Here is a 25118-nt window from a genome sequence, read left to right on the forward strand (position 1 = left end):
TTACATTTTCCCTGACTCCCAAAAGTACTAGATACATTTTTTTATGCTTAGCAGGACAGGAAAATTGTCTAATTCACACACTTATCAAGAGATCATCCCTGGTCATCCTTACTGCCTCTGATTTGGCAGACACACTAAACACAAATTCTTCGTTTGTAAATGACGTCTGAGTTTTGAAGTGTGCCCCTGGCTATCCGTAAATGTAAAAAACAAGAAAATCGTGCTGTCTGGTTTGTTTAATAGAAGGAATTTTAAATCATTTATACATGTACTTTTACTTTTGGTAGTTAAGTATATTTTAGCGATTACATTTACTTTTGATACTTAAGTACATTTTAAACCAAATACTTTTAGTGGGTGACTCACTTTTACGTGAGTAATTTTCTAGTAAGGTATCTTTACTTTTACTCAAGTATGACAATTGGGTACTTTTTCCACCACTGGATAGCACTTTAATGTGCACCGGAATGGCATGTGTTTGCCTGTCTATAGTAGGTCTTAAATCTTCGGAAATATCTTATAAGATTGGTTTTGGCAAACGATATCTGATGAGCCAATCTGTACTACAAAAAAAGCCCCACCTGTCTCCAAAAACGCGCTCTCTGCTAAATGTAGCGTGTGCCAAATCTTCCAAGAAAGCAAGATCCAGCCATCTCGCATTCTATTTCCCATTATCTCAGTCTTTAAAAATGGTTTCACTTTCACACATGCCTCTAATTCAGTGGTTCCCAAACTTTTTATAGTTCCGTACCCCTTCAAACATTCAACCTCCAGCTGCGTACCCCCTCTAACACCAGGGTCAGTGCACTCTCAAATGTTTTTTTTGCCATCATTGTAAGCCTGCCACATACGATAAATGTATTAAACACAATAATGAGTTTTTGTTACAACCCGGCTCGTAGGAAGTGACAAAGAGCTCTTATAGGACCAGGGCACAAATAACAATATAATAATACTCAATCTTTATTTAACCATCTTTTTATATAAAACCTTATTTGTTCATCAAAAATTGTGAATAACTCACCACAGGTTAATGAGAAGGGTGTGCTTGAAAGGATGCACATACATCTGCAATGTTGGGTTGTATTGGAGAGTATCAGTCTTAAATAATTTTCCACACACAGTCTGTGCCTGTATTTCGTTTTCATGCTTGTGAGGGCCGATAATCCACTCTCACATAGGTACGATTCTCACATAGGTACGTGGTTGCAAAAGTTCATGAGTGTTTTAACAGCACGATTTGCCAAGGCAGGATACTCTTAGCGCAGCCCAATCCAGAAATCTGGCAGTGGCTTCTGATTCAATTACATTTTCACAGAACTGCTTGTTGCAATTTCGATGAGCCTCTCTTGTTCAGATATCGATAAGTGGACTGGAGGCAGTGCATGAAAGGGATAATGAATCTAGTTGTTTGTGTCATATGTTTCTGGAAAGTACCTCAGGTGCTTCGCTATATCACATTTGACATTGTCCGTAAATTAATTTGCACACAAAAAATCATAAAAGACCTGTGTGTTGTCTCTGTTAGTGAAAACAGAGAAGAGCTCCAACTTCTTAATCATAGCCTCAATTTTGTCCCTCAAATTGAATATAAATGTGGTGAGTCCCTGTAATCCTAGATTTAAATCATTCAGGCGAGAGAAAAAATCACCCAGATAGGCCAGTCGTGTGAGAAACTCGTCATCATGCAAGCAGTCAGACAAGTGAAAATGATGGTCAGTAAAGAAAACTTTAAGCTCGTTCCTCAGTTAAAAAAAACATGTCAATACTTTGCCTCTTGATAACCAGCGCACTTCTGTATGTTGTAAAAGCGTTACATGGTCGCTGCCCATATCATTGCATAGTGCAGAAAATACACGAGAGTTCAGGGGCCTTGCTTTAACAAAGTTTGCCATTTTCACTGTCATGTCTAAAACGTCTTTCAAGCTGTCAGGCATTCCCCTGGCAGCAACAGCCTCTTGGTGGATGCTGCAATGTACCCAAGTGGCGTCAGAAGCAACTGCTTGCATAGGTGTTACCACTCCACTATGTCTCCCTGTCATGGGTTTTGCGCCATCAGTACAGATACCAACACATCTTGACCACCAAAGTCCATTTTATGTCACAAAGCTGTCCAGTACCTTAAAAATATCCTCTCCAGTGGTTTGCAGAAGAGGATGTCTTCCTTAATTGACCCCCCATAAACGTAACAGACATAGAGTATATCAGGAGCTGTGCCAGGCCCGCCACGTCTGTTGACTCATCCAGCTGTAATGCATAGAATTCACTGGCTTGTATGTGAAGCAGTAATTGTTTCGAAACATCTCCTGCCTTGTCACTGATGCATCGTGAAACAGTTTTATTTGATGAAGACATTGTCTGTATAGTTTTTTTGGCCTTTTCCCCCAGCATTGTCCCAGCCATATCCGTGGCAGCAGGACAAATTAAGTCCTCCACAATAGTATGGGGCTTGCCTGTCCTAGCCACTCGGTAGCTCACCATATAAGACGCTTCTAGCCCCTTCTTATTAATGGTATCTGTTGCTTTTATATTTGTCTAATTACTTGAAAGTCGTCTTAATTCTTGCTCAAAAAACTCCTGTGGCTTATTTTTCAAATTGGCATGTTTTGTTTCTAAATGTCTGCGCAAGAGTGAAGGTTTCATCGAGTTGTGAGATAGTACTTTTGCACATATAACACACTGGCACTGAGGAAAGGCATTACTCCCAATATAAGTGAACCCCAAATCATTGTAGTTCTCATCATATTTGCGCCTCTTCGATGATCCAACGTCCCTGTCTGTTGTTCGGTGCTTTCCCGGGTAAGGGGGCAGTAGCTCTTCGGCTGCATCAGATTCACAACTGTCAGTGTCCATGCTAGCTGGGCTAACAACAAATGTAGAATTACTGATGCTAGCATTGGATGTGTTCATGGAAGCAGAACAACTTGTGTCGTCAACAGGTGCAGGTGTAGTAGTACTGCTGGTAGTAGCAGTACTATCAGTAGAGCTGGTATGTGTCTCTATGGACGCGGGCCTTACTTTTTTTAACCATTTATCAATTTTAGAGCAAACAGAATGAGCAGCAGCTACTTTTGGCTACATACATTAGTGGAATTCCCACGAGAGAGTAACGGTTAATGTGATTGGATGTTAATTATTTGACTAGGCTACCTGTATTTAACATTGTGTTTTTATTTCGCTGAACGCTAGATGGTTTCATTTTATTTTTGGCAGTGAAACGAGGCTATTCAGGCGAGAAAAAAACCTCACCCAAATGTATAGCCCTGTTGGAAAATATAAATAGACAGTTTGAAAATGTGGGGGAAAAAAAGTCAGTTTTCTGAATAACATTTTTATTTGGCGTACCCCTGACGGCATTGCTCGTACCCCTGGGTTACGCGAACCCCAGTTTGGGAATACCTTTTCTAATTGAACAAAATACTTTACTTTATATGGATTATTATCTTAACAAATGTACTGATGGGGTCAAATTATACATAGCCTGTTAAGATACAGTATGTTGCATGAATTCACAAATCTAAAAATTATTTAATTATTAGGCCTACTCTCACAATTTCACACATTTTCAACACCTTTTCCCCATTCTATGTTTGACAAACAGTTTCACCACTTGGCACTGTGCATACACATGGTCATGGCTGTGCGTAAATGTATGCACACACAAGCAAACGGTCATATTGATCAATCTCACATTTTGCTTGGAAATTATCCCACGCATGGTTTACGCACAGATTTGTGTCTACGCATGATTGATAAATGAGGCCCCTGGGCTGTTGGTGTGGATGGTAGAGCTCTCCTCTCTGGACCGCAGGATAGTACGATAGCACCCAACTACAGTATTTATGTGTACATCAGTCGGCTACACTGGTGGCAGAGGTGAAATACCTATAGGGCCTTTGTGAAAAATAATTTGGATAGGCCTGTGGGGTCTGGGCACATGGATGCAGTAGCATAAACTGATGATAGTTCTACTGCGTCTGTGAGGAGCTCTCAATATACATTGGTCGTCAGCAGTTAGATATTTACAGTTATTACACATCCAGCCATTTATTTTCTAGATTACAACCTAATCTGTAACCCAACCTGATCTGGTAGTTTAATAAAAACAAACTGTATAAATTACATGGTAAACATTTAGCTGTGCTTTATTCACAACACTTTATCTCACTACACTTTTCTTGCAGTAACATCAATCCCCACCATTTCTGAGAATTTTTGTCATTTTTATTATTTTAATATTGAAAGTGTGTATTGCTGTTAAAGATAGGTCATTGATTGAGGTGGATTTACCTGACTCGAAGGTGTCACGCTAGCAGCAAATATTTATATAACTAAACCAAGATAGACCACAGCCTGTCGTTTCCAATGGGAAAGAATTAGTCACAGTGGGCAGAACAAGCAAGGAGGTGGGAAGAGCCAAGCACGAGCAAACGAGAGCCTTTTGGCCCGTTCTAGCATGCGTCGGTTTATTTCCGTTAGGGAACACCTACTCTGTGAAGTGCGCGTGTGCAATAACTCAATTCGCCTTTGCACTCCTTCTAATTAACGTGATTTAAAACAAAATATTGGCAAAGGGTAAAGTGTACAAGACTTTGTCCACTCTGTTCATAACATATTATAGTTTTGGTAACAGAAAACTGTATTGAGATCAAACGTTTAATCGATGAGAAATTTTGCAGAATGTTCCATCTTTCCCGTTGCCGGCCACTGGGTTTTTCCTCAATACCAGATTTGGTAGTTTGTGCAAATGCCAAGCGGATGCTTCACATGTATACATCCGGTGAAATATCTGTCTCATTGTTCTATCTGTGCTAGTGGAGTAGCGGAGAATTAATGAAAATACAGTCATAGGTCGAAAGACAAATTGGGTGGGCTTTGTGATTGACATACTTCTAATCGAATCCGAGTTTGAAGTGTAAGGCGAAATTGGTAAGAAGGCATAAATGTGCTGCCATATATCCAATAGACGACAACGAATGACGGTAGAAGGTGTGTCTACAATGCTTAATTGAGTAATAAGATTGCGAGTTTACGCCCGCAGTACGTAACTCCACCCCCGACTTCCATTTCTGAACTGAGGACACAGCACTCGCGAAGAGACTCTTTTATGTTATGTATATTTCTTAATGTAAATAAACTGTAACGTTAGGCTCTCCGCTGAAACTTCGATACACACACACAACTGAAGTAGCCTTTGCAATTGTAGTAGGAACCCGTTCGGACAGTGGCTAGAGTCGAAGCTGGCCTTTTATTTCACGTTTTAACTTTCCTAAGCGGCGGTTTCCGCCGTTTTTTTTCTTTCGCCCCACTCACTCTCCCGCTGTGTGAGTAGGGGCCTGTAACGTTGGTTTAAGCCACGAGGCGCGTCGGATAAACCGGAATTGGGAGATGGCGGAGTTCGGTAACGGAATGGACTCCGGGATGACGGAAGAATCCCTGCTGGACTCAGACCCAGGGCACCCAGAACTAGAAGACCCGGGTGTTGGCGATGAGGAACCTGGATTAGAGGAGGGAGAGGCCGCGATCGAGGACCCGGTAAGTGAAGGGCATAGTTTATGCCCAAAACCTCACTCAAGTTGAAACAATACGATAGAGATTGCGGGTGTGAACAGGTTATTTTAAGCTGCAATCAGCTATATATTTTTTTATTCCCGGTGGTGTTTTTTTATTGTTTTATCTCTTGGTTGGTATCCGACATTGAGGCTCAGTAGAAATGTGTGGTGACATGCGTGATTTTGGCGGCCATGTTGGCGCAGCAGCGTTGGTAGTTTCTCTGCGCCAGTGCTGTCGACCTAGTGGGGAAAAAATATTCGTCGCAAAAATGCAAGACGGAGATGTAGACAGGGGCGAGGGTAGGACAGGCCGCCATTAGCCGCCGGATTGCGAGTCCATCCGTAGACACTGCGAGAGCTCACGGTAAACACGCCTCCTTTCTTTTCTCATACGCTGACAGCTGCTGTAATGGAAGCGCTGATGCGCATACGGAACATGATCCTCAACTCCGTGAAAATTTAAGTGATGACTAGTAAAAAAGCTTTAATGTTTTGAGTTACTATCTAACTGTTATATAGCTAAAATGCTAGCAGAAAAGTATGCGGCACTTGCTCTGTTGTAGTAGGGATTAATGGATATTGATATTTGGGCTGGATATAACGTTAGTGGGAGGGAGCCGACGAGTTAATGGTAGTTGGCTGGCTAGTTAGCTAGCTAATAATTGGGATGTTGCAGACATGCACCTGACAGGCATGTTTATTCTCCCACTAAAGGCATTGAGTGACTTGCGAAACGCAAGCATTTTTAAACATGTAATTTTGAGTATTATGATTAGGTATTATCGCTTGATTAAATGAGTGGGTTATGGATATTACTGTGGTAGTGTGCAAAGATGCAGATTGAAAATATTCAAATTAAAGCTGTTGGCTTGCATTTAAATGTTATCTACAATGTTTCTGATTTGTATATGCATGTGTGATCGTGGTTTTTGGCATAGAATGTGTTCGAAAGCAATTCTGTCAGCACGAGACTGGGGGTGCGGTATTTTTAGGGCTGGGCTTGCATCCTTCGATATTTTCAGGAGGGAAGAGACTACAGTAAATATGCGACAAAATGCAGCCAGTCATCACCGAATCAAATAAGCCATGTATTTCCAGGGATTTCACGGTTTCTTCTTGAAGCCTGTCGAAGCTGTTGAATTTGTCTATTAGTTATGATCAATGGGGCCATGTAAACATCCCCAAGACCTGGAATGGATTAACCTGCAATGCAAATAGTGTCAGTAGTCCAGGATGGATTTGGAGCAACTCCCATTGCGCTGCAATGCAGCAATGTCAAGGAGGCCAGAACCCAATAAGGGATCCCACCTAACAGGATGTATGGCACCACCGTCTTATTGGCCATCACTGGGGCGGTGGGGATTCTTGCTGAGCGAGCAGTCTGTGAAATGAATGGTGAAGCCTGATACAAAGACCCCGGGCCGATGGTCATGTGCTGCGAGCCTGTTCCACTCAGCAGCCAGTGCAGGAACAGGGTCATCTTAGGCTACTGAACTGCCGTGTGTCATGCGCTTGCACGGCATGGATGAATACAATGAAATCATTCCTTTGATACATTTTTCTTGTTTTCTTCCCATGATGTCTGTCAAGGCTGCCGACTAGTGTGGTGTGTGTTTCAATTGCTGAGTATTGATTATTTATTTATTTATTTTCAGGAGCTGGAGGCGATCAAAGCTCGGGTGCGAGAGATGGAGGAGGAAGCAGAAAAGCTGAAGGAGTTACAGAACGAGGTGGAGAAACAGATGAATCTTAGCCCTCCACCAGGTGAGTTTATTTGGGAAGAAAGAGTGATAAGGTGCCTTGGAACATGTCTCCCAAAATGACTGTTTGAGAAGACTGAATTATTTTTGTATTTGACAGAAGTTTCCAGAGCAGCTACAAGACAGAGATTAATTTAATATCAGACCCTGCCAAATATACACTACTGTTCAAACGTTTGGGGTCACTTGTTTTTGAAAGAAAAGCTAAAAATTTTGCCTATTAAAATAACATCATATTGATCAGAAATGCAGTTTAAATGTTGTAAATGACTATTGTAGCTGGAAACGGCAGGTTAAAATAATAAAAAGGAAAATCTACAGAGGCCTATGTAACCATCACGCCTGTGTTCCAATGGCACGGTTGTGTTTGCTAATCCAAGTTTATCATTTTAAAAGGCTAATTGATCATTAGAAAACCCTTTTGTAATTATGTTGGCACAGCTGAAAACTGTTGTGCTGATTTAAAGAAGCAATAAAACTGGCCTTCAATAGACTAGTTGAGTATCTGGAGCATCAGCATTTGTGGGTTCGATTACAGGCTCAAAATGGCCAACAACAAAGAACTTTCTTCTGGAACTCGTCAGTCTGTTGTTCTGAGAAATGAAGGCAATTCTATACGAGAAATTGCCAAGAAACTGAAGATCTCGTACAATGCTGTGTACTACTACCTTCACAGAACAGCGCAAACTGGCTCTAACCAGAATAAAAAGAGTGGGAGGCCCCGGTGCACAACTGAGCAAGAGGACAAGTACATTAGTGTGTAGTTTGAGAAACAGATGCCTCACAAGACCTCAACTGGCAGCTTCATTAAATAGAACCCGCAAAACACCAGTTTCAACGTCAACAGTGAAGAGGAGACTCTGGGATGCTGGCCTTCTAGGCAGAGGTGCAAAAAAAAAGAGCCATATCTCAGACTGGCCAATGAAAAGATTAAGATGGGCAAAAGAACACAGACACTGGACAGAGGAAAATTGGGGGGAAAAGTGTTATGGACAGACAAATCTAAGTTTGAGGTGTTAGGATCACAAAGAACATTCGTGAGACATTGAAAAGATGCTGGAGGAGTGCTTGATGCCATCTGTCTAGCATGGTGGAGGCAATGTGATGGTCTGGGGGTGCTTTGGTGGTGGTACAGTGTGAGATTTGTACAGGATAAAAGGGGTCTTGAAGAAGGAAGGCTATCACTCCATTTACCCTGTGGATGGTGCTTAATTGGAGACAATTTCCTCCTACGACAGGACAATGACCCAAAGCACAGCTCCAAACTATGCAAGAACTATTTGGGGAAGAAGCTGTCAGCTGGTATTCTGTCTATAATGGACTGGCCAGCACAGTCACCGGATCTCAACCCTATTGAGCTGTTGTGGGAGCAGTTTGACCGTATGGTATGTAAGAAGTGCCCATCATGCCAATCCAACTTGTGGGAGGTGCTTCAAGAAGTATAGGGTGAAATCTCTTCAGATTACCTCAACAAATTGACAACTAGAATGCCAAAGGTCTGCATGGCTGTAATTGCTGCAAATGCAGGATTCTTTGACGAAAGCAAAGTTTGAAGGACACAATTATTTCAATTAAAAATCATTATTTATAACCTTGTCAACGTCTTGACTATTTCCTATTCATTTTGCAACTCATTTCATGTATGTTTTCATGGAAAACAAGAACATTTCTAAGTGACCCCAAACTTTTGAACAGTAGTGTATATAAATTTGTCTCAATTTTGCTCTCTCTAGCCGGTCCCGTCATCATGTCCATCGAGGAGAAAATGGAAGCCGACGCGAGATCTATCTATGTTGGAAACGTAAGGCTTCACCCCCTCCTTAACCTCAGATGGTGTTTCTATTTTGGGTGTATGTGGAATTCACCTGGTTAGAATCACCTTGAACACCTATCATATGACGAGTGTAGCAGAGTTTCAAATTGACATCATGCATGATTTCACACTACTTTGAATGCAAAAACCTCAATTTGGGGTTTGGCTCTGAGTTGATTCTGTATGCGGAATTGACTAGGCACTGTGTCAGCGGTATCTCACCGTTCTCCCTCTCTGGACAGGTTGATTACGGCGCCACGGCGGAGGAGCTAGAAGCCCACTTCCACGGTTGCGGCTCCGTCAACAGAGTCACTATCCTGTGTGACAAGTTCACAGGGCATCCCAAAGGGTAAATGCCTACACCCTCATTCCCTCCATGTGCAGTAGTGCTCTTTCACTTACAGACCTGTGAGTACACTATGCAGCGTTCTTCTATCAGTCATCTAGAGTAAATAAGACGTTTACAGCCTCCACCCTAAAGATTGTGTAGACACCATTTTACTAGCTATACCCTCTCGGCATCCCAGAGGGTAATTGCCTACATTCCATGTGCGGGTTAGAGAAGTAGTGCTCTTTTATTCACAGGTACGTAAATACATTGTCCTAGTCATCTAGAGTTAAGACTTTCAGCAGGGGGGATGTTGTCAACAAATTGCATATCTGCATTCACTTGACATCTTCATAGGTTTTCGAAAAGCGATCAGAAATAAACAGCACAATGCAGAAGTGTCTATCACTTAGCAACAGCTAAGGAGGAGAAAGTGGCACTCTCGGAAGACTGAAACCGCATTGCCTTAACTTTCTATAGAGATGACTCGGACTGCATCACAGAGGATTTCTTCACTGATATGGTAGTCTAGCTCACTCAAGTGCCCATGTCCATTTTATAGCCAAGCGCACAGGTGTACAATTCATGACTAGTATAAAAGCTTTTATCATTCCCTTTCCACTTGAAGTAATGCAATAAAACTAGCTAATATTATTCTGTTTGATTCAGGTCTCAGTAGTGTTAATTGAAAGTAACTGCTTATTCTAATAGCCTGGAGTTATTTTCTGAAGCTTGTATTTGTGTATGAGAGAAACCAGTAAGGAGGAGGAGGATGATGATGATGATCAGGTTGCTAAACTGTTGCTCATCAAACATTTTATTCTCATTTGAATTGTGCACTGTGATTTTAGTGCTTCGTGACGATATTATATTTCTGCTGCTGTTGCAGGTTTGCCTATATTGAGTTTTCAGACAAGGAGTCTGTGAGGACGGCCATGGCATTGGACGAGTCTCTGTTCAGAGGAAGGCAGATTAAGGTGAGGACGCAACACTGTTTCATAAACCAGGTTTCCATCCCAACCTTTTTTATGCAAGTAAAGTACATGTTGGGGGAAACATTTCCGCCTGCCATGGCAACTACAGATATTTATGTGCAAATATTGATATAATAACCATCATATTGAAGTAAACTTGGGAGTCACGTGATATGCTGTGTGGTCCTCCCTCTGACTACAGTTTATTAGGTTACAGATGAATTAAGTTATGAACTTCCCAGGGTGGTGAAAGTGCATGGTGAGGAGTTTGATGCGCCTTTGCACGACATCATCACGCGCAGCCTTTTTTGTCCGCAACAAGTCAGTTTGATGGAAACAAATCTCTGATTTGCGTATATTGTTTTTATGCAGATTTTAGAATATTGGATGGAAACCTAGCTACTGTCACAGTCAATTCCGTTTCAAATAAACGAAAGAAATGGGGAAAATCTAAATTCTGAGCAATTTATCTGTATGAACCGAATTTCAGTTTCATTTCCTACATTAACTGGGCGTTAAATGGGACTGACCCCTGTGCCCTTCTGAACTCTGGCCCCTGTGCTATTGTCTAACCTGTGGTTTCCTGTTTCCCCTGTCTTGATCCTGCCAGGTGGGTGTGAAGAGAACAAACAGGCCAGGTATCAGCACCACAGACCGCGGGTTTCCTCGGGCCCGCTTCCGCTCACGAGGAGGGAACTTTAACCCGTCGCGCGCACGTTACTACAGTGGCTACACACCGCCCAGAGGCAGAGGACGGGCCTTCAGGTGAGCACCCCGGGACACTCATACCCTGAGACTGAGAGACAGCTGGCCATTACCTGGGGGAGGGGAATAGTATGGAAAAGTGAGGGAGAGTGAGTTGAAGGGCAGTAGAATGAGTGCTGAGTGAGATTATGGAGGAAGTGAGGATGAGCAGAGAGGGAGATGGTGGGCAGTGAGGACACCGTAAAGCCTGAAGCCAAACCCCCCCCCCCCACACTGTTTGCAGATCTTAAAGCACTGAATAGGTGTAAGCAATTTGGTTGCGCAAACACTGAAGGGGCAGGTGCTAGTGTAGGTTTTCTGACCTGGCTTCAGAATGTGCAGTGAAGAGAGAGTACTGAGGAGAGAGTACTGAGGAGAGAGTACTGAGGAGAGAGTATGCTCAATTCTAAACATGCTCCTGCCCTAGACTCAGTGGGGCCATCCGGTGTCTATGGGCTGGTGGTTGAAATTGGGCGTGTAGAGAATCATTGAGAAGGTACAGTGCCTGTAGAAAGTCTACACCGGTCTAATCTTTTCACATTTTGTTGTGTTACAAAGTGGGTTTGAAATAGATTTAATAAAAACATTTCATTGATCTACACAATACTCCATAATGTCAGTGAAAATAAAATTCTTCACTTTTACAAAGGAATAAAAATTAAATGACAAAAATATAGTAATTGCAGAACTAATCACCCCCTTTGTTTAGGCAAACCTAAATTAGTTCAGAATTAAAATTTTACTTGAAGGTGCTACACATGATTTTTATAAACATTTTTAAATGTTTATATTTTAGTCCTTTAGCAGATGCGCTTATCAAGAGCGACTTATATGCTGACCAAACCGCATGCACACCCGCATGGTGATTTTGTCCCACCACACCAGAAGCAATCAGGACACGCAGGTTGAAATATAAAAACAAACTCTGAACCAATTGTATTCATTTGGGGACAGGTCGAAAAGCATTAAACATTTATGGCAATTTAGCTAGCTGTTACTAGCTAATTTGTCCTAGGATATAAACATTGGGTTGTTTTATTATACCTGAAATGCACAAGGTCCTCTACTCAGACAATTCATCCACAGATAAAACGGTAAACCCAATTTTTAGTTTTTTGTCATCTCTCCTCCAGGCTTCTTTTTCTTCTTTGGACTTTATATGGCGGTTGGCAACCAACTTTACGGCGCATTACCACAAAGATGAACTGAATGTGGACTTCAGTCCATCTTTCAATCACCCATGTGGGTATATGCTCCTAAAAACCAATGAGGAAATGGGAGAGGCAGGACTTGCTAAGCGCAACAAATAGAACATAGTTGTATTTTAGCACCTGGCCATGCAGACGCTCGTGAGCAGTGTGGGTGCAATGATTGAATAACATGTATGTGTACATTTATTTTGCAGCGCACGCGACACGAGCGGTGTGGTCAGCATGTTACAGTATTGAGCGCATACATTTTTCATACATTTATTTTTTGTACTGGCCCCCGTGGGAATCAAACCCACAACCCTGGCTTTGCAAGCGCCATGCTCAACCAACTGAGCCACACGGCTTTTGGAATTTTTGCGTTGTAATTTCAGAAAATTTCCATAATATCTGCTGCTAATAGTGGAAGGATAGTGTTTCATAGTGTTACTTACCCACCAGTGTTGTGACTGGCTGTGGTATTCGGCTATTGATTTCTCCCGCCAGAGCAGCAGGTGTTGTCAAGATGTTCTGACTTTGTGGCTGTGTTATCTAGAGGAAACGGCTCTGTCATTTCCTGGTTTCTAAAATTCTACACTGTTCACTCAATTTCAGATTGTGAGAGAACTAGCCCTGAATGGCTGTGAAATATATTTTCAATGACAAAAAATATAATTATTAGTGTTTTGAAGCTGGTGGAACAAAACTAAAAATTGCTGTTTGGGCCACTAGTTTCAGAGAGCTGTTTAAAAAAAATATATATATATTTTTTTTCATAGTGAATTAGATGGTGCAATGATTCCCAACACTATTCAGTGCTTGTTTTGTCACAAACTGAAATTGAGCAAACAGCAATGGGTGCGCAACTCCCCACAGACTGCTGCGCAGAAGTAATCAGCCCGAGATAGAACTACTCAACTTTTTAGAGTTTTACCCTTAACACTATCAACGTTTTGCTCTGTGGGAATTGTGCTTGACTCGGGAGGCCCCAATATTAGCCACTTTCGATCTAACATACCGAAACAAAACGAACTATGCAAGAGTTAGTATGCAAAACTATCTGTGCAAGAGATTTTCTTGTAAGTAGAGTGTATTGGAGTAGGATTCTATTGCAAGGGACTCCCAAGTGGCGCAGTGGTCTTAGGCACTGCAGTGCTTGAGGCGTCACTACAGACCTGGGTTTGATCCCAGGCTGTGTCACAGCCAGCTGTAACCAGGAGACCCATGAGGTGGCGCACAATTGGCTCAGCTTCGTCCGGGTTAGGGGAGGGTTTGGCCTGCCGGGATTTACTTGTCCCATCGCACTCTTTATTTATTTTTTTTTTTTATTTCACCTTTATTTAACCAGGTAGGCAAGTTAAGAACAAGTTCTCATTTACAATTGCGACCTGGCCAAGATAAAGCAAAGCAGTTAGACTACATACAACAACACAGAGTTACACATGGAGTAAAACAACATACAATCAATGATGCAGTAGAAAAAAATAAGACTATATACAATGTGAGCAAATGATGTGAGATAAGGGAGGTAAAGGCAAAAAAATGCCATGGTGGCAAAGTAAATAAAGTATAGCAAGAAAACACTGGAATGGTAGATTTGTAGTTTGAAGAAAGTTCAAAGTTAAAATATAAATAATATGGTGCAAAGGAGCAAAATAAATAAATACAGTAGGGGAAGAGGTAGTAGTTTGGGCTAAATTATAGATGGGCTATGTACAGGTGCAGTGATCTGTGAGCTGCTCTGACAGCTGGTGCTTAAAGCTAGTGAGGGAGATAAGTGTTTCCAGATTCAGAGATTTTTGTAGTTCGTTCCAGTCATTTGCAGCAGAGAACTGGAAGGAGAGACGACCAAAGGAGGAGTTGGCTTTAGGGGTGACCAGAGAGATATACCTGCTGGAGCGCGTGTTACAGGTGGGTGCTGCTATGGTGACCAGTGAGCGGAGATAAGGGGGGACTTTACCTAGCAGGGTCTTGTAGATGACCTGGAGCCAATGTGTTTGGCGACGATTATGAAGCGAAGGCCAGCCAACGAGAGCGTACAGGTCGCAGTGGTGGGTAGTATATGGGGCTTTGGTGACAAAACAAATGGCACTGTGATAGACTGCATCCAGCTTGTTGAGTAGGGTATTGGAGGCTATTTTGTAAATGACATCGCCGAAGTCGAGGATGGGTAGGATGGTCAGTTTTACGAGGGTATGTTTGGCAGCATGAGTGAAGGATGCTTTGTTGCGAAATAGGAAGCCAATTCTAGATTTCACTTTGGATTGGAGATGATTGATGTGAGTCTGGAAGGAGAGTTTACAGTCTAACCAGACACCTAGGTATTTGTAGTTGTCCACAAATTCTAAGTTAGAACCGTCCAGAGAAGTTATGCTGGACGGGCGGGCAGGTGCAGGCAGCGATCGGTTGAAGAGCATGCATTTAGTTTTACTTGTGTTTAGGAGCAGTTGGAGACCACGGAAGGAGAATTGTATGGCATTGAAGCTCGTCTGGAGGGTTGTTAACACAGTGTCCAAAGAAGGGCCAGAAGTATACAGAATGGTGTCGTCTGCGTAGAGGTGGATCAAAGATTCACCAGCAGCAAGAGAGACATCATTGATGTATACAGAGAAAAGAGTTGGCCCAAGAATTGAACCCTGTAGTACCCCCATAGAGACTGCCAGAGGTCCAGAGAGTAGGCCCTCCGATTTGACACACTGAACTCTGTCAGAGAAGTAGTTGGTGAACCAGGCGACGCAATCGTTTGAGAAACCAAGGCTACTGAGTCTGCCGATGAGGATGTGGTGATTAACAGAGTCAAAAGCTTTGGCCAGGTCAATGAATACGGCAGCACAGTATTGTTTCTTATCGATGGCGGTTACGATGTCGTTTAGGACCTTGAGCGTGGCTGAGGTGCACCCATGACCAGCTCTGAAACCAGATTGCATAGCAGAGAGGGTGCGGTGGGATTTGAAATAGTCGGTAATCTGTTTGTTGACTTGGCTTTCGAAGACCTTAGAAAGGCAGGGTAGGATGGATATAGGTCTGTAGCAATTTGGGTCAAGAGTGTCACCTCCTTTGAAGAGGGGGATGACAGCAGCTGCTTTCCAATCTATGGGAATCTCAGACGACACGAAAGAGAGGTTGAACAGGCTAGTAATAGGGGTTGCAATAATTTCGGCAGATAATTTTAGAAAGAAAGGGTCCAGATTGTCAAGCCCAGCTGATTTGTAGGGGTCCAGATTTTGCAGCTCTTTCAGAACATCAGCTGAATGGATTTGGGAGAAGGAGAAATGGGGGAGGCTTGGGCGAGTAGCTGTGGGGGGTGCAGTGCTATTGAATGCAGTAGGGGTAGTTAGGTGGAAAGCATGGCCAGCCGTAGAAAAATGCTTATTGAAATTCTCAATTATAGTGGGTTTATCGGTGGTGACAGAGTTTCCTATCCTCAGTGCAGTGGGCAGTTGGGAGGAGGTGTTCTTATTCTCCATGGACTTTACAATGTCCCAGAACTTTTTAGAGTTGGAGTTGCACGAAGCAAATTTCTGTTTGAAAAAGCTAGCCTTGGCGTTTCTAACTGCCTGTGTGTATTGGTTTCTAACTTCCCTAAAAAGTTGCATATCGCGGGGGCAGTTCGATGCTAATGCAGAACGCCACAGGATATTTTTGTGTTGGTTAAGGGCAGTCAGGTCTGGGGAGAACCAAGGACTGTATCTGTTCCTGGTTCTAAATTTCTTGAAAGGGGCATGCTTATTTAAGATGGAGAGGAAGGCATTTTTAAAAAATAACCAGGCATCCTCTACTGACGGGATGAGGTCCATATCCTTCCAGGATACCAGGGCCAGGTCGATTAGAAAGGCTTGCTACTCTATCGACTCCTTGTGGAAAGAAAGGCTTGCCACTCTAGCGACTCCTTGTGGCGGGCCGGTCGCCTGCAAGCTGGATAATGTTTCCTCCGACACATTGGTGTGGCTGGCTTCCGGGTTAAGCGAGCAGTGTGTCAAGAAGCAGTGCAGCTTGGCAGGGTTGTGTTTTAGGACACATGGCTCTCGACCTTCACCTCTCCCGTAGGGGAGTTGCAGCGACGGGACAAGACTCACTACCAATTTGATATCACAAAATTGGGGTGAATAAAATATATATTTAAATTAATATATGGATTCTATTGCATTACATTTACATTTAAGTCATTTAGCAGACGCTCTTATCCAGAGCGACTTACAAATTGGTGCATTCACCTTATGATATCCAGTGGACAGGCTCGACGCAGGCCCATACTCTACACAGACCGGTGCGCCATAACCAGACCTGCAGTAGGCCTATATGCAAAGGGCCATATATGGACCTGTCCCATTCACTTTGAACTGGACTGTGTTTACAGCATGAGCGGTCATGAGTTGATGCGCTTGTTTTGAGATCAAAGCATGCGCTGCATGTAGCCACCTGTGCACGTTTTGTTCATATCCTTTACTAGTCAGTGAGATATTAGCCCAGTTATAGCCAATTTCTAGTCAACAATGGGGAATGGTTGATTCCTTCAAGAGCACAACATTTTTACATTTCTAGCCATCTTTGAGAAGCGAGTCAGGTAGAGAGCTTTTTTGTAACTCTTAAAAGGGCACTGTTGTATTTTGAGACTGTCTTGTAAAAGCGAAGTAGCCAATGGCAAAGGGTAGCATAGTTTGTCTGATTCTCTATAATAATGGTATGGGAATAATAATAATAATAATAATGCATTTTATTTATTTAACTAGGCAAGTCAGTTAACAATATTCTTATTTACAACACGGCCTACCCCGGGCCGATTGTGTGCCGCCCTATGGGACTCCCAATCACGGCCGGATGTGATTCAGCCTAGATTCGAAACAGGGACTGTAGTGACACCTCTTGCACTGAGATGCAGTGCCTTAGACCGCTGCGCTACTGGAGCCCTTGCAAAGTGGTTTCTTGCCTCAAACAACACATTTTCAGTCACCTTGTCTGAAGGACAAGTGGATAAACAGGGTAATATCAAGCCCTGCATTTTTTAAAAATGTTTTCCACATCTCATGGAATGTGGGCCTACATTGAACACCACACATTGGCTGCTACTGTAGGCTGAGTGATAAAACAGCTATTTCCGTGTTAAAATGTTATGGGATGCAATTTTCTGTTCTTTTTTTAAAATTGTAGGCCACTCTTGTAGGCTTACATTATGATCCAGTAGACTACTTGGCCACTGTTAAAACTGTAACTTAAAGTGGGTACAGCCTAAGTTTTCACAGTAAATGCACAGCGGAAGTTGCATAGAATTTTCACAATGTTCAAGTTTGCGCTCAGCAGACCTGAAATGTACTCAGTGCCGGGATAAATTTGAGCATTTTATTTTTGCAACCAGGAAATGACAGGACGATTTCCACTAGATAACATAAAGTTGGGTCAGTTTTCACATTTTGACAACTGTCGCTGCTCCGGCGGGAGAAATCAATAGGAGAACATCAGTGATTCACAGCGTTGTGATTGTCTATCATTCCACTATTATTGCAGATACAGTATATTATGGAAATTTTCTGAAATTACAATACAAAAAATATTATAGATCATATGTAGCACCTTTAACAAATCACATAAGTTAGATGGACTCACTGTGAAATAATAGGGGCTGACAATTAAATGACTACCCCTTCCTCTGTCCCCAATAAATCTGTAAGGCTTATGTCAAGTATTGAATTTCAAGCACAGATTTAACTACAAAGAGCAGTGAGCTTTTTCGAAAGCCTCCTAAAGAAAGGCAGTGATTGGTAGATGGGTAACAATAACAAATCAGACATTTATTATCTCTTTAAGCATGGTCAAGTTAATCATTAAGCTGTATTAAACCACCCAGACACAGTCGTTCTTCTAAACTGAGCTGCAGGATAGGAAGGAAACTGCTTAGGGTTGTCACCATGAGGCCATTGTTGATTTTTAAGAGCTACAGATTTCAATGGCTGTGATGGGAGAAAACTGAGGATGAATCAACATTGTAGTGACTCCACAATAATGACCTAAATGAGAGTGAAATATTCCAAAACATGCATATGTTTGCAACTAGGCACTAAAGTAATACTGCAGAAACACAGCAAAGTAATACACTTTTTGGCTTAACTGCAAATGCAACGCAACACATCACTGAGTAAATGCCTTATTTTTAAACATGGTGGTGGCTGCATCATGGTATGGATATTTTGACATTGGCAAAGACACGGGAGTTTTGCAGAATGAAAAGAAACCTAATGGAGGTAAGCACAGGCAAAATGCTAGAGGAAAACCTGGTTCAGTCTGTTTTACACCAGACACTGGGAGAGGAATTCACCTTTCAGCATGACCATAACCTACAACACAAAGCCAGATCTATACTGGAGTTGCTTACCAAGAAGCGTGACTCTTCCTGAGTAGCTGAGTTAGACTTAAATCTGCTTGTGAAAGTCTATGGCCAGCCATGATCCTCAACACCTTGACTGAGCTTGAAGAATCAAAAAAAAAAGAATAATGGGTAAATATTGCACAATACAGCAAAGCTCTTATGAGACTTAACCAGGTAGCCTTGTGATTAAGAGGGTTGGCAAGTAACTGAAAGGTTGCTGGTTTGAATCCCCAAGCCGACTAGGTGAAAAATCTGTGCCCTTGAGCAAGGCACAACCATAATTTCTCCTGTAAGTCACTCTCGATAAGTGTCTGCTAAATGACTAAAATGTACCCAGCTGTAATCGCTGCCAAAGGTGTTGTCCATTTCAAGGTATATTAGTGTTTTATTTTTCATCTTTTAAAAGTTATAATTTTGCTTTTTGACACGGTATATTGTGTAGATTGACAAATGATAATCCAAAAATATGTTAATCCCACTTTGTAACACAATAAAATGTGAAGAAATCCAAGGGGGGGTATAGACTTTTTCTATAGGCATTGAACGTCTATAAGCCTGCCTGTAGTGGGAGGGGACTGAAGCGTTGGCTAGCACTGCTGAACAACATTCCAGCAATATCAGTGAAGGTGTGTATCCAGAGCACAGTGGAGGAGAGGTTCCCTTTTAGAGTGGGGTTATGGTGAGTGGAAAGGTAAGCGAGACTGGTGGAGGGAGTCAGATGGGTCAGTCAGTGTGGAGCGGTCTTGTTGCATGCACCACTTACAACCGTTTCAGAGGAGGCAGCCAAACTCTCAGTGCACGGCAGTGCGATCCTCCCAGGCTGTACATGTATGAGTGGCAGGCTCTTTGTACGACTTGGACATGCATTACGTACGTATACATACTGACTGTGAGTGAGCATCTCTCCCACAGTGCTGGTCATTAATGCTTAAAAAGGTGACAGGCAAAGAGTGACTTGTCAGATTTAGTTTTCATTTGTTCAGTGTTAATGGTTGGATTCCATTTTAGAATGTTGACTCGACCATAAGGACAGTTAAGATGCCATGTAAGTTTTAAATGCAATTGGGTGTCTTTAGTGTACCATGGATGGCTTCTATAAGTTCTCTAGGTAGACATGTTAGCATTGTTGCTTAAACATTAATTGGTGTGTGTGTATATTTATATAGTATTAGTTTTCCTGCTGTACTCTTCCGCTCAGCTCAACTAGATGTTGTTCTAATGATTCACTGATAGGAGACAGGTGCACTGTGTTAAGAGTAATATAATATATCCATCCTGTGTGTTCACCTGGTGCAGCTGCTCCAGAGCCGTCTTTGGCCTGTGACCTTTCCAAAGCAACATCCCTGCAATCTGTATTTGTTTTCAATCCATACAAAAGCCTACCCCCTATGTATGTAAAACCTGGAGTGGATCAAAGCGCTGTGCACTGGGAGTCTGGTGTGTCTCCCTGGAGTGTGTGTCCTGCTGTGTCTCTCAGTGTGAGGTGAGAGGGGGGTTCCCATGATGACTCATTGAGCGCTCACAGTGGGCCTCACGGTGGAGCTCTGTCTCTGGGCCCATGTCCTGTTCGATATGTATTGCTGAGAGACTGAGTGCTGCAGAGCAATCAAAATGAGCATCCTTACCAACTGACATGCAATGAGATTCTGACCAATGGACCAACCTTTCCATTCACCTAGACTAATGGTATCAGTTGGTCATCTGTTGTACCTTATTTGGCCCCTCTGTGGGAGCTGCTGATATGATTGTCAATCAACAATCACTGATTTAAAAAAAAATTGCCCTGCTAAAATATGCTATCTGCAAAGTCCTATTTAAGACAATTAGTAGAATGACGTGATTGGAAATGATTTTGGTCTAGTCAGAATCTCATGCCCCATGCACACTGCTGGATGGCTCATCAGCCTGGTCTCATAGACTACACATAATATAGTAAATGTAAAACCGGGACACTCAAATTAGTATGATATATTACATTTTTAATATGGTTACATAATACATAAATCGCAAAAGTCTAGCAACCCATAGGTTGCGAGTTCAAATCTCATCACAGATCATTTTAGCTAATTAGCAACTTTTCAACTACTTAGCATGTTAGCTATAACTTTAACTGTTTTAGCTGACCTTAACCCTTTAACCTAACTCCTAAACTTAACCCCTAGCCTAGCTAACAGTATCCAGCTAGCTAACGTTAGCCACTAGCTAGAATTCGTAATATCATATATTTGCTGGTTGAGAGGCTGTCAAGGCAAAGGGTGTCTACTTTGAAGAATCTCAAATATAAAATATATTTTGATTTAACACTTTTTTTGGTTACTACATGATTCCATGTGTTATTTTATAGTTTTGATGTCTTTACTATTTTCTACATTGTAGAATAATAAACAATTTAAGGAAAACCCTGGAATGAGTAGGTGTTAACTTTCGACTGGCACTGTATGTTTCGAATTACATCATACGAAATGGGTGAAGAACATCCACAAATTTAATATATACGAAACATATCATACTAAATGGAGCAACTTGAATTTATGTACAGAATAATAAGAAATTTTCTGAGACCAGGTTGGGCTCATACATATTACCCAGAGATGGGCTAACCTAGGAGTGGTTTGCCTACTATGGGGAGAGTGCAGGTGCTTTGTCTTGTTGCTAAAACCAACTTGATTGTTATCTACACATTGGTGCATCAAATACATAGGCTAGATGGCCACTTGGCCAGGTAGTCCCACCCACTGCCTTCACTTCCGGAATGGAGGGTTCATTCCTGCAGCCTGATTTTGACTTCAGCATTCTAACCAGTGGTTTCTGCTTTAGTGTGACCCCTGTGTTTGTGGGCACTGGATGCCTGGGTCTGACGGTGGTGGTGGTGGTGGTGGTGATGCGCGAGAATGGAAAAGCAATGTGTGATTTGATTTTGATGCTGGCTGTGTGTCTGTTTTGAGATGGTCCAGTTCAGGTTGTCAGGAGAATGGGTCAGTCAAGTCTGTTTGTCTGCATGCTGGAGCTGTATGTATGTATGTGTCCTGTCCTATAGCATGTGAATGACTGTTCAAGTGTGTCTGTCATTCTGTTGGGAGGGTTTGTGGGGTGGGTTCGAGGCTGCTGTTCTCAGGTTCTCTCCCAACAGCGACCTCAGGAGCTGCTCTCACAGAGAGAAAGAGGAGAGAGAGAAAGAGGGAGAGCGAGTGCCTCACTGTCCCCACACCCCTACTATTATTTTTATAGTCCTGTATAATCTGAGAATTACACATTTTACTGTTGACAAAGCTGGTTTCGGCTTCTTTCTGTACTGTCAATTATTCTTAATTGAAATTGTGGTAATTCAACCCTTATCAAAGGCACAATGCCATTAAGATGGTATACATTAAAATCTTTATGACCCCCCCCCAGTCTACCTGAAGGATTGAGATCTCACCAGGCCCCCTTTCTACCTGCACACATACACACTTCACACCTAAAAATTAGTGTCTGTCTTTTTAAGCCAAGAAACTCACCCTCTTTTTCTCTCTCTTTTCCAGGGGCCGAGGGCGAACAACATCGTGGTATTCCCCTTACTAATACCCCCAAACCCCCTTACTATCACCTCCTTGTCCCCATACAAAAAAAAAGAATGAAAAAAAGTCCCCCAATAAAGGAAGGAACCCTGAGAAGAAAAAAGACAAAAAAAAGACAAAAAAATATATATAAATATATCCTGGACAGACAAACTGGCCGCAGTGTGCGATTGTGTGTGAGCGTGCGTGTGCGGAGTTGGTGCGGTCACCCTGGTAAGGTATATGATGGCCGTTGGGGAGATTTGGTGGCATATCTTTTGAGAAGATGTTATCTCAGGCTGCAGATGTGCCTCCTTTGTCTGGGTGTGAGGGTCACAGCCAACACAGCCCCAAATGCTTACATTCGAAAAGCAAACATCGAGGATAAGTCAATCTTTTTTGCTTTTTTTTATGTACCGTACATGTGAAACTTCCAATAGCAAAAATGTTGTTTATTTTTTAGGTTGTAGTATTGGAGTTCTCATATTCCCTTGTCTCTCTGTTCTCTGACCAGTTGCCACTTACCCTGCCCCATCCTTTAACTCAACACTTTTGTTACCATCTCCCTTTGGTTCCATCCCATGCTCTCTTGTTTTCAGTATCTTCCAGCATTGGTCATTCTGACAGCGATTGCCTTTCAGTGGGTGAATAAATGTAATCTCCTTTTAGCCCATGGCATTCATCCCAAGAAAGCATGGCCAGAGCTCTGCCAACTTTACTTTTTTTTTTTGTGGGTCTGGTACTTTTTTTTTCTCCTTGCACCCCTCTGCCTTTCTGTGCTGCTTCTCCTCCCATTTGTCTGTCATCTCCATGTCCTTCACTTCCTCTCCATGTCCCTCTCTTCTTTCTCCTCTCTCTGTATATTAGACCACTTCTTGTCGTTTCAGGTTTCAGGACCAGTGGAGGCTGACAACCCCTGCTCCGGTGGCCGCGGCGCCCCCCAATGTCTCGGCAGGGTCTCTCTCTCTCTCTGCTCCTGCTATGCACACTCACCCCATCCTGTCTGTGTGGGGGGGAGGGGGTCAGGGCGATCACAGGGCTACCGCAGGGGGCATTTACTACAACAAGCGTTGAGCTGTCTTACACACACACACACACACACACACTAGGCCAACACACTTTGCAGACACTACACAACCAACCACCACACACATTTATAGAGAGCTAATGTCAAGATGGCAGCAGCTGTTTTAGTTGGGAGAGTGAGAAAGATGGGACCAGAGAAGGGGGGGAGGGGGTACCAGGGCCCTGGCCCTGTCTCAGACAGTGGCACAGGGGCTAAAGTAATTAATTAAAAAGAGTGGAGCTTTTATTTTAAGGGGGGTGGGTTTGTGTGGAGGGGTTTGGTTTTTGGAAACGGGAGTGGGTTTAAAAAAAAAAGTTTAGCTTTTTTTATTTTTAACCCATAAGTCTGTAATTAGAAAAAAAAAATAAAGACTGTAAAAAATGACATGTTTGATTTTTGTCCAAGAGTTGCAAAGCATTTTGGTAAACTTAAGCGGTTCAAGACCGGTTCAGAGCAACATTTTTGTGTACAGGGCGATCTGAATGGCGCAACATCAATTTCTGTGCTCTCCGTTAAGGCCCTGGTTGTTCCGCTTCACATGCCGTTCTCCGCTTTAATCTGAGATGCAGCATGTGAAATTACATTTGCAATGCGTCACGTCGTATCCAGACAAAGGATCAATTTCCTCTGTCTGTGATCCTCGCCACTCCGTTTACAATACCGCATATGAAACGGGAGACCCTAGCGATTGTAGCCAAAGTAGTATAATCTCGCTGTGATGTTCTCGGATGGATTTAGGTCTCTCAACATGAAAAAAATACAATAATACCGCCTTTTGTTGGTTACACAAGAATTATAATCATTTCGTGCATAAAACTGAAGTCGTAACGAGTCGCCAGGCATTTGAATAGCGTATATATCGCTCAGAGGACTTTGGGCAGAACATGATGGTGCCAGATAGCTGCCAAAAATTGAAAATACCGAAATTGTTAGGCGCGTAAGAAAATCAATGCGTGAAACGTAACCGTTAAATTGGATCTGTAAACGAATGAACATTTTGGTTTTACACGTTCAATTATTACTTTACATCTCCCTTTACTCGTTTATAGAATTATTATACGTACAAACGTGTCAGGAATGTGGCATCTGCAAATGACATGAACCGAACGTAGCTAGGCGAAGTTAGCTAATCAAGAAACTTTATCGTAGAAGCTAGTTGCTTTGCAGCTTCCGGTTTCATTTTCAAAATAAGGCTAGAGCTTGTTTTAGAACGACATTGAATAACGACGTTATACCAGTAGATGGCGTAGTATAGGCTTGGGTCTTAAGCAAGTTACCTATGAGAATGATACTATTAAGACAGAAGAGCCTTGTCTAGAATAACCGCCTGAGCTGCAAAATAGAAAGTAAATATGATTTAGGCTAAACCTATTCCACTATATAAATATGCCATGCTGTTAATGGCCATATAATTGCATCATTTTATTGCTGTGGTGATCATGTAACCTAATGAATCACATGTTTTCCAGTATTTGGGAGCAAAAATTGTAGGGCTTAAATTAGGCATTTTGTATTTGTGAATTCCACTATGTGGGCATGTTATAGCCACTTGCATTGCACAACCCCATCATGCAGAGGCTATATCAATACATGAGAAAACAAAATATTAAGTCTTGGCTATAACCTGACCTGAGCTAAATAGCCAAGCGGTCACAAATGGTCAAGACGATCTATAACCTATTCTTATTGCCAGATCTGTTTTCCCTATCAGCCACTGCATATGCCTTTTTCAACTGTTTTTCATAAGTATTTAGAGGCCTGTGAGCTAGGGTCTATAATAATAAGTTAAACATGAAT

At 42.3% G+C, this 25118-nt stretch overlaps 1 protein-coding gene across 3 annotated transcripts; it reads left to right on the top strand.

Annotated features, from left to right (window-relative positions):
- Positions 1 to 5038: 5038 nt before the first annotated feature.
- On the top strand, positions 5039 to 23705 carry LOC115195616 (polyadenylate-binding protein 2-B). 3 transcript variants are annotated; one of them, XM_029755668.1, is made up of 7 exons: positions 5039 to 5535; positions 7208 to 7316; positions 9046 to 9113; positions 9368 to 9474; positions 10343 to 10430; positions 11038 to 11192; positions 23143 to 23705. In XM_029755668.1, the coding sequence occupies exons 1-7, from the start codon at positions 5389 to 5391 to the stop codon at positions 23327 to 23329; spliced, it is 861 nt and encodes a 286-aa protein (XP_029611528.1). In that variant the 5' UTR covers positions 5039 to 5388; the 3' UTR covers positions 23330 to 23705. The 3 variants fall into 3 exon arrangements, with proteins under 3 accessions (XP_029611528.1, XP_029611530.1, XP_029611531.1); XM_029755670.1 differs by having other exon boundaries at positions 5046 to 5535; positions 22241 to 23705; XM_029755671.1 differs by lacking the exon at positions 5039 to 5535 and adding an exon at positions 5785 to 5916.
- The last annotated feature ends 1413 nt before the right edge of the window (positions 23706 to 25118 follow it).

This window comes from Salmo trutta, chromosome 6 (assembly GCF_901001165.1).
Source record: "Salmo trutta chromosome 6, fSalTru1.1, whole genome shotgun sequence".
Taxonomy (NCBI): domain Eukaryota; kingdom Metazoa; phylum Chordata; class Actinopteri; order Salmoniformes; family Salmonidae; genus Salmo; species Salmo trutta.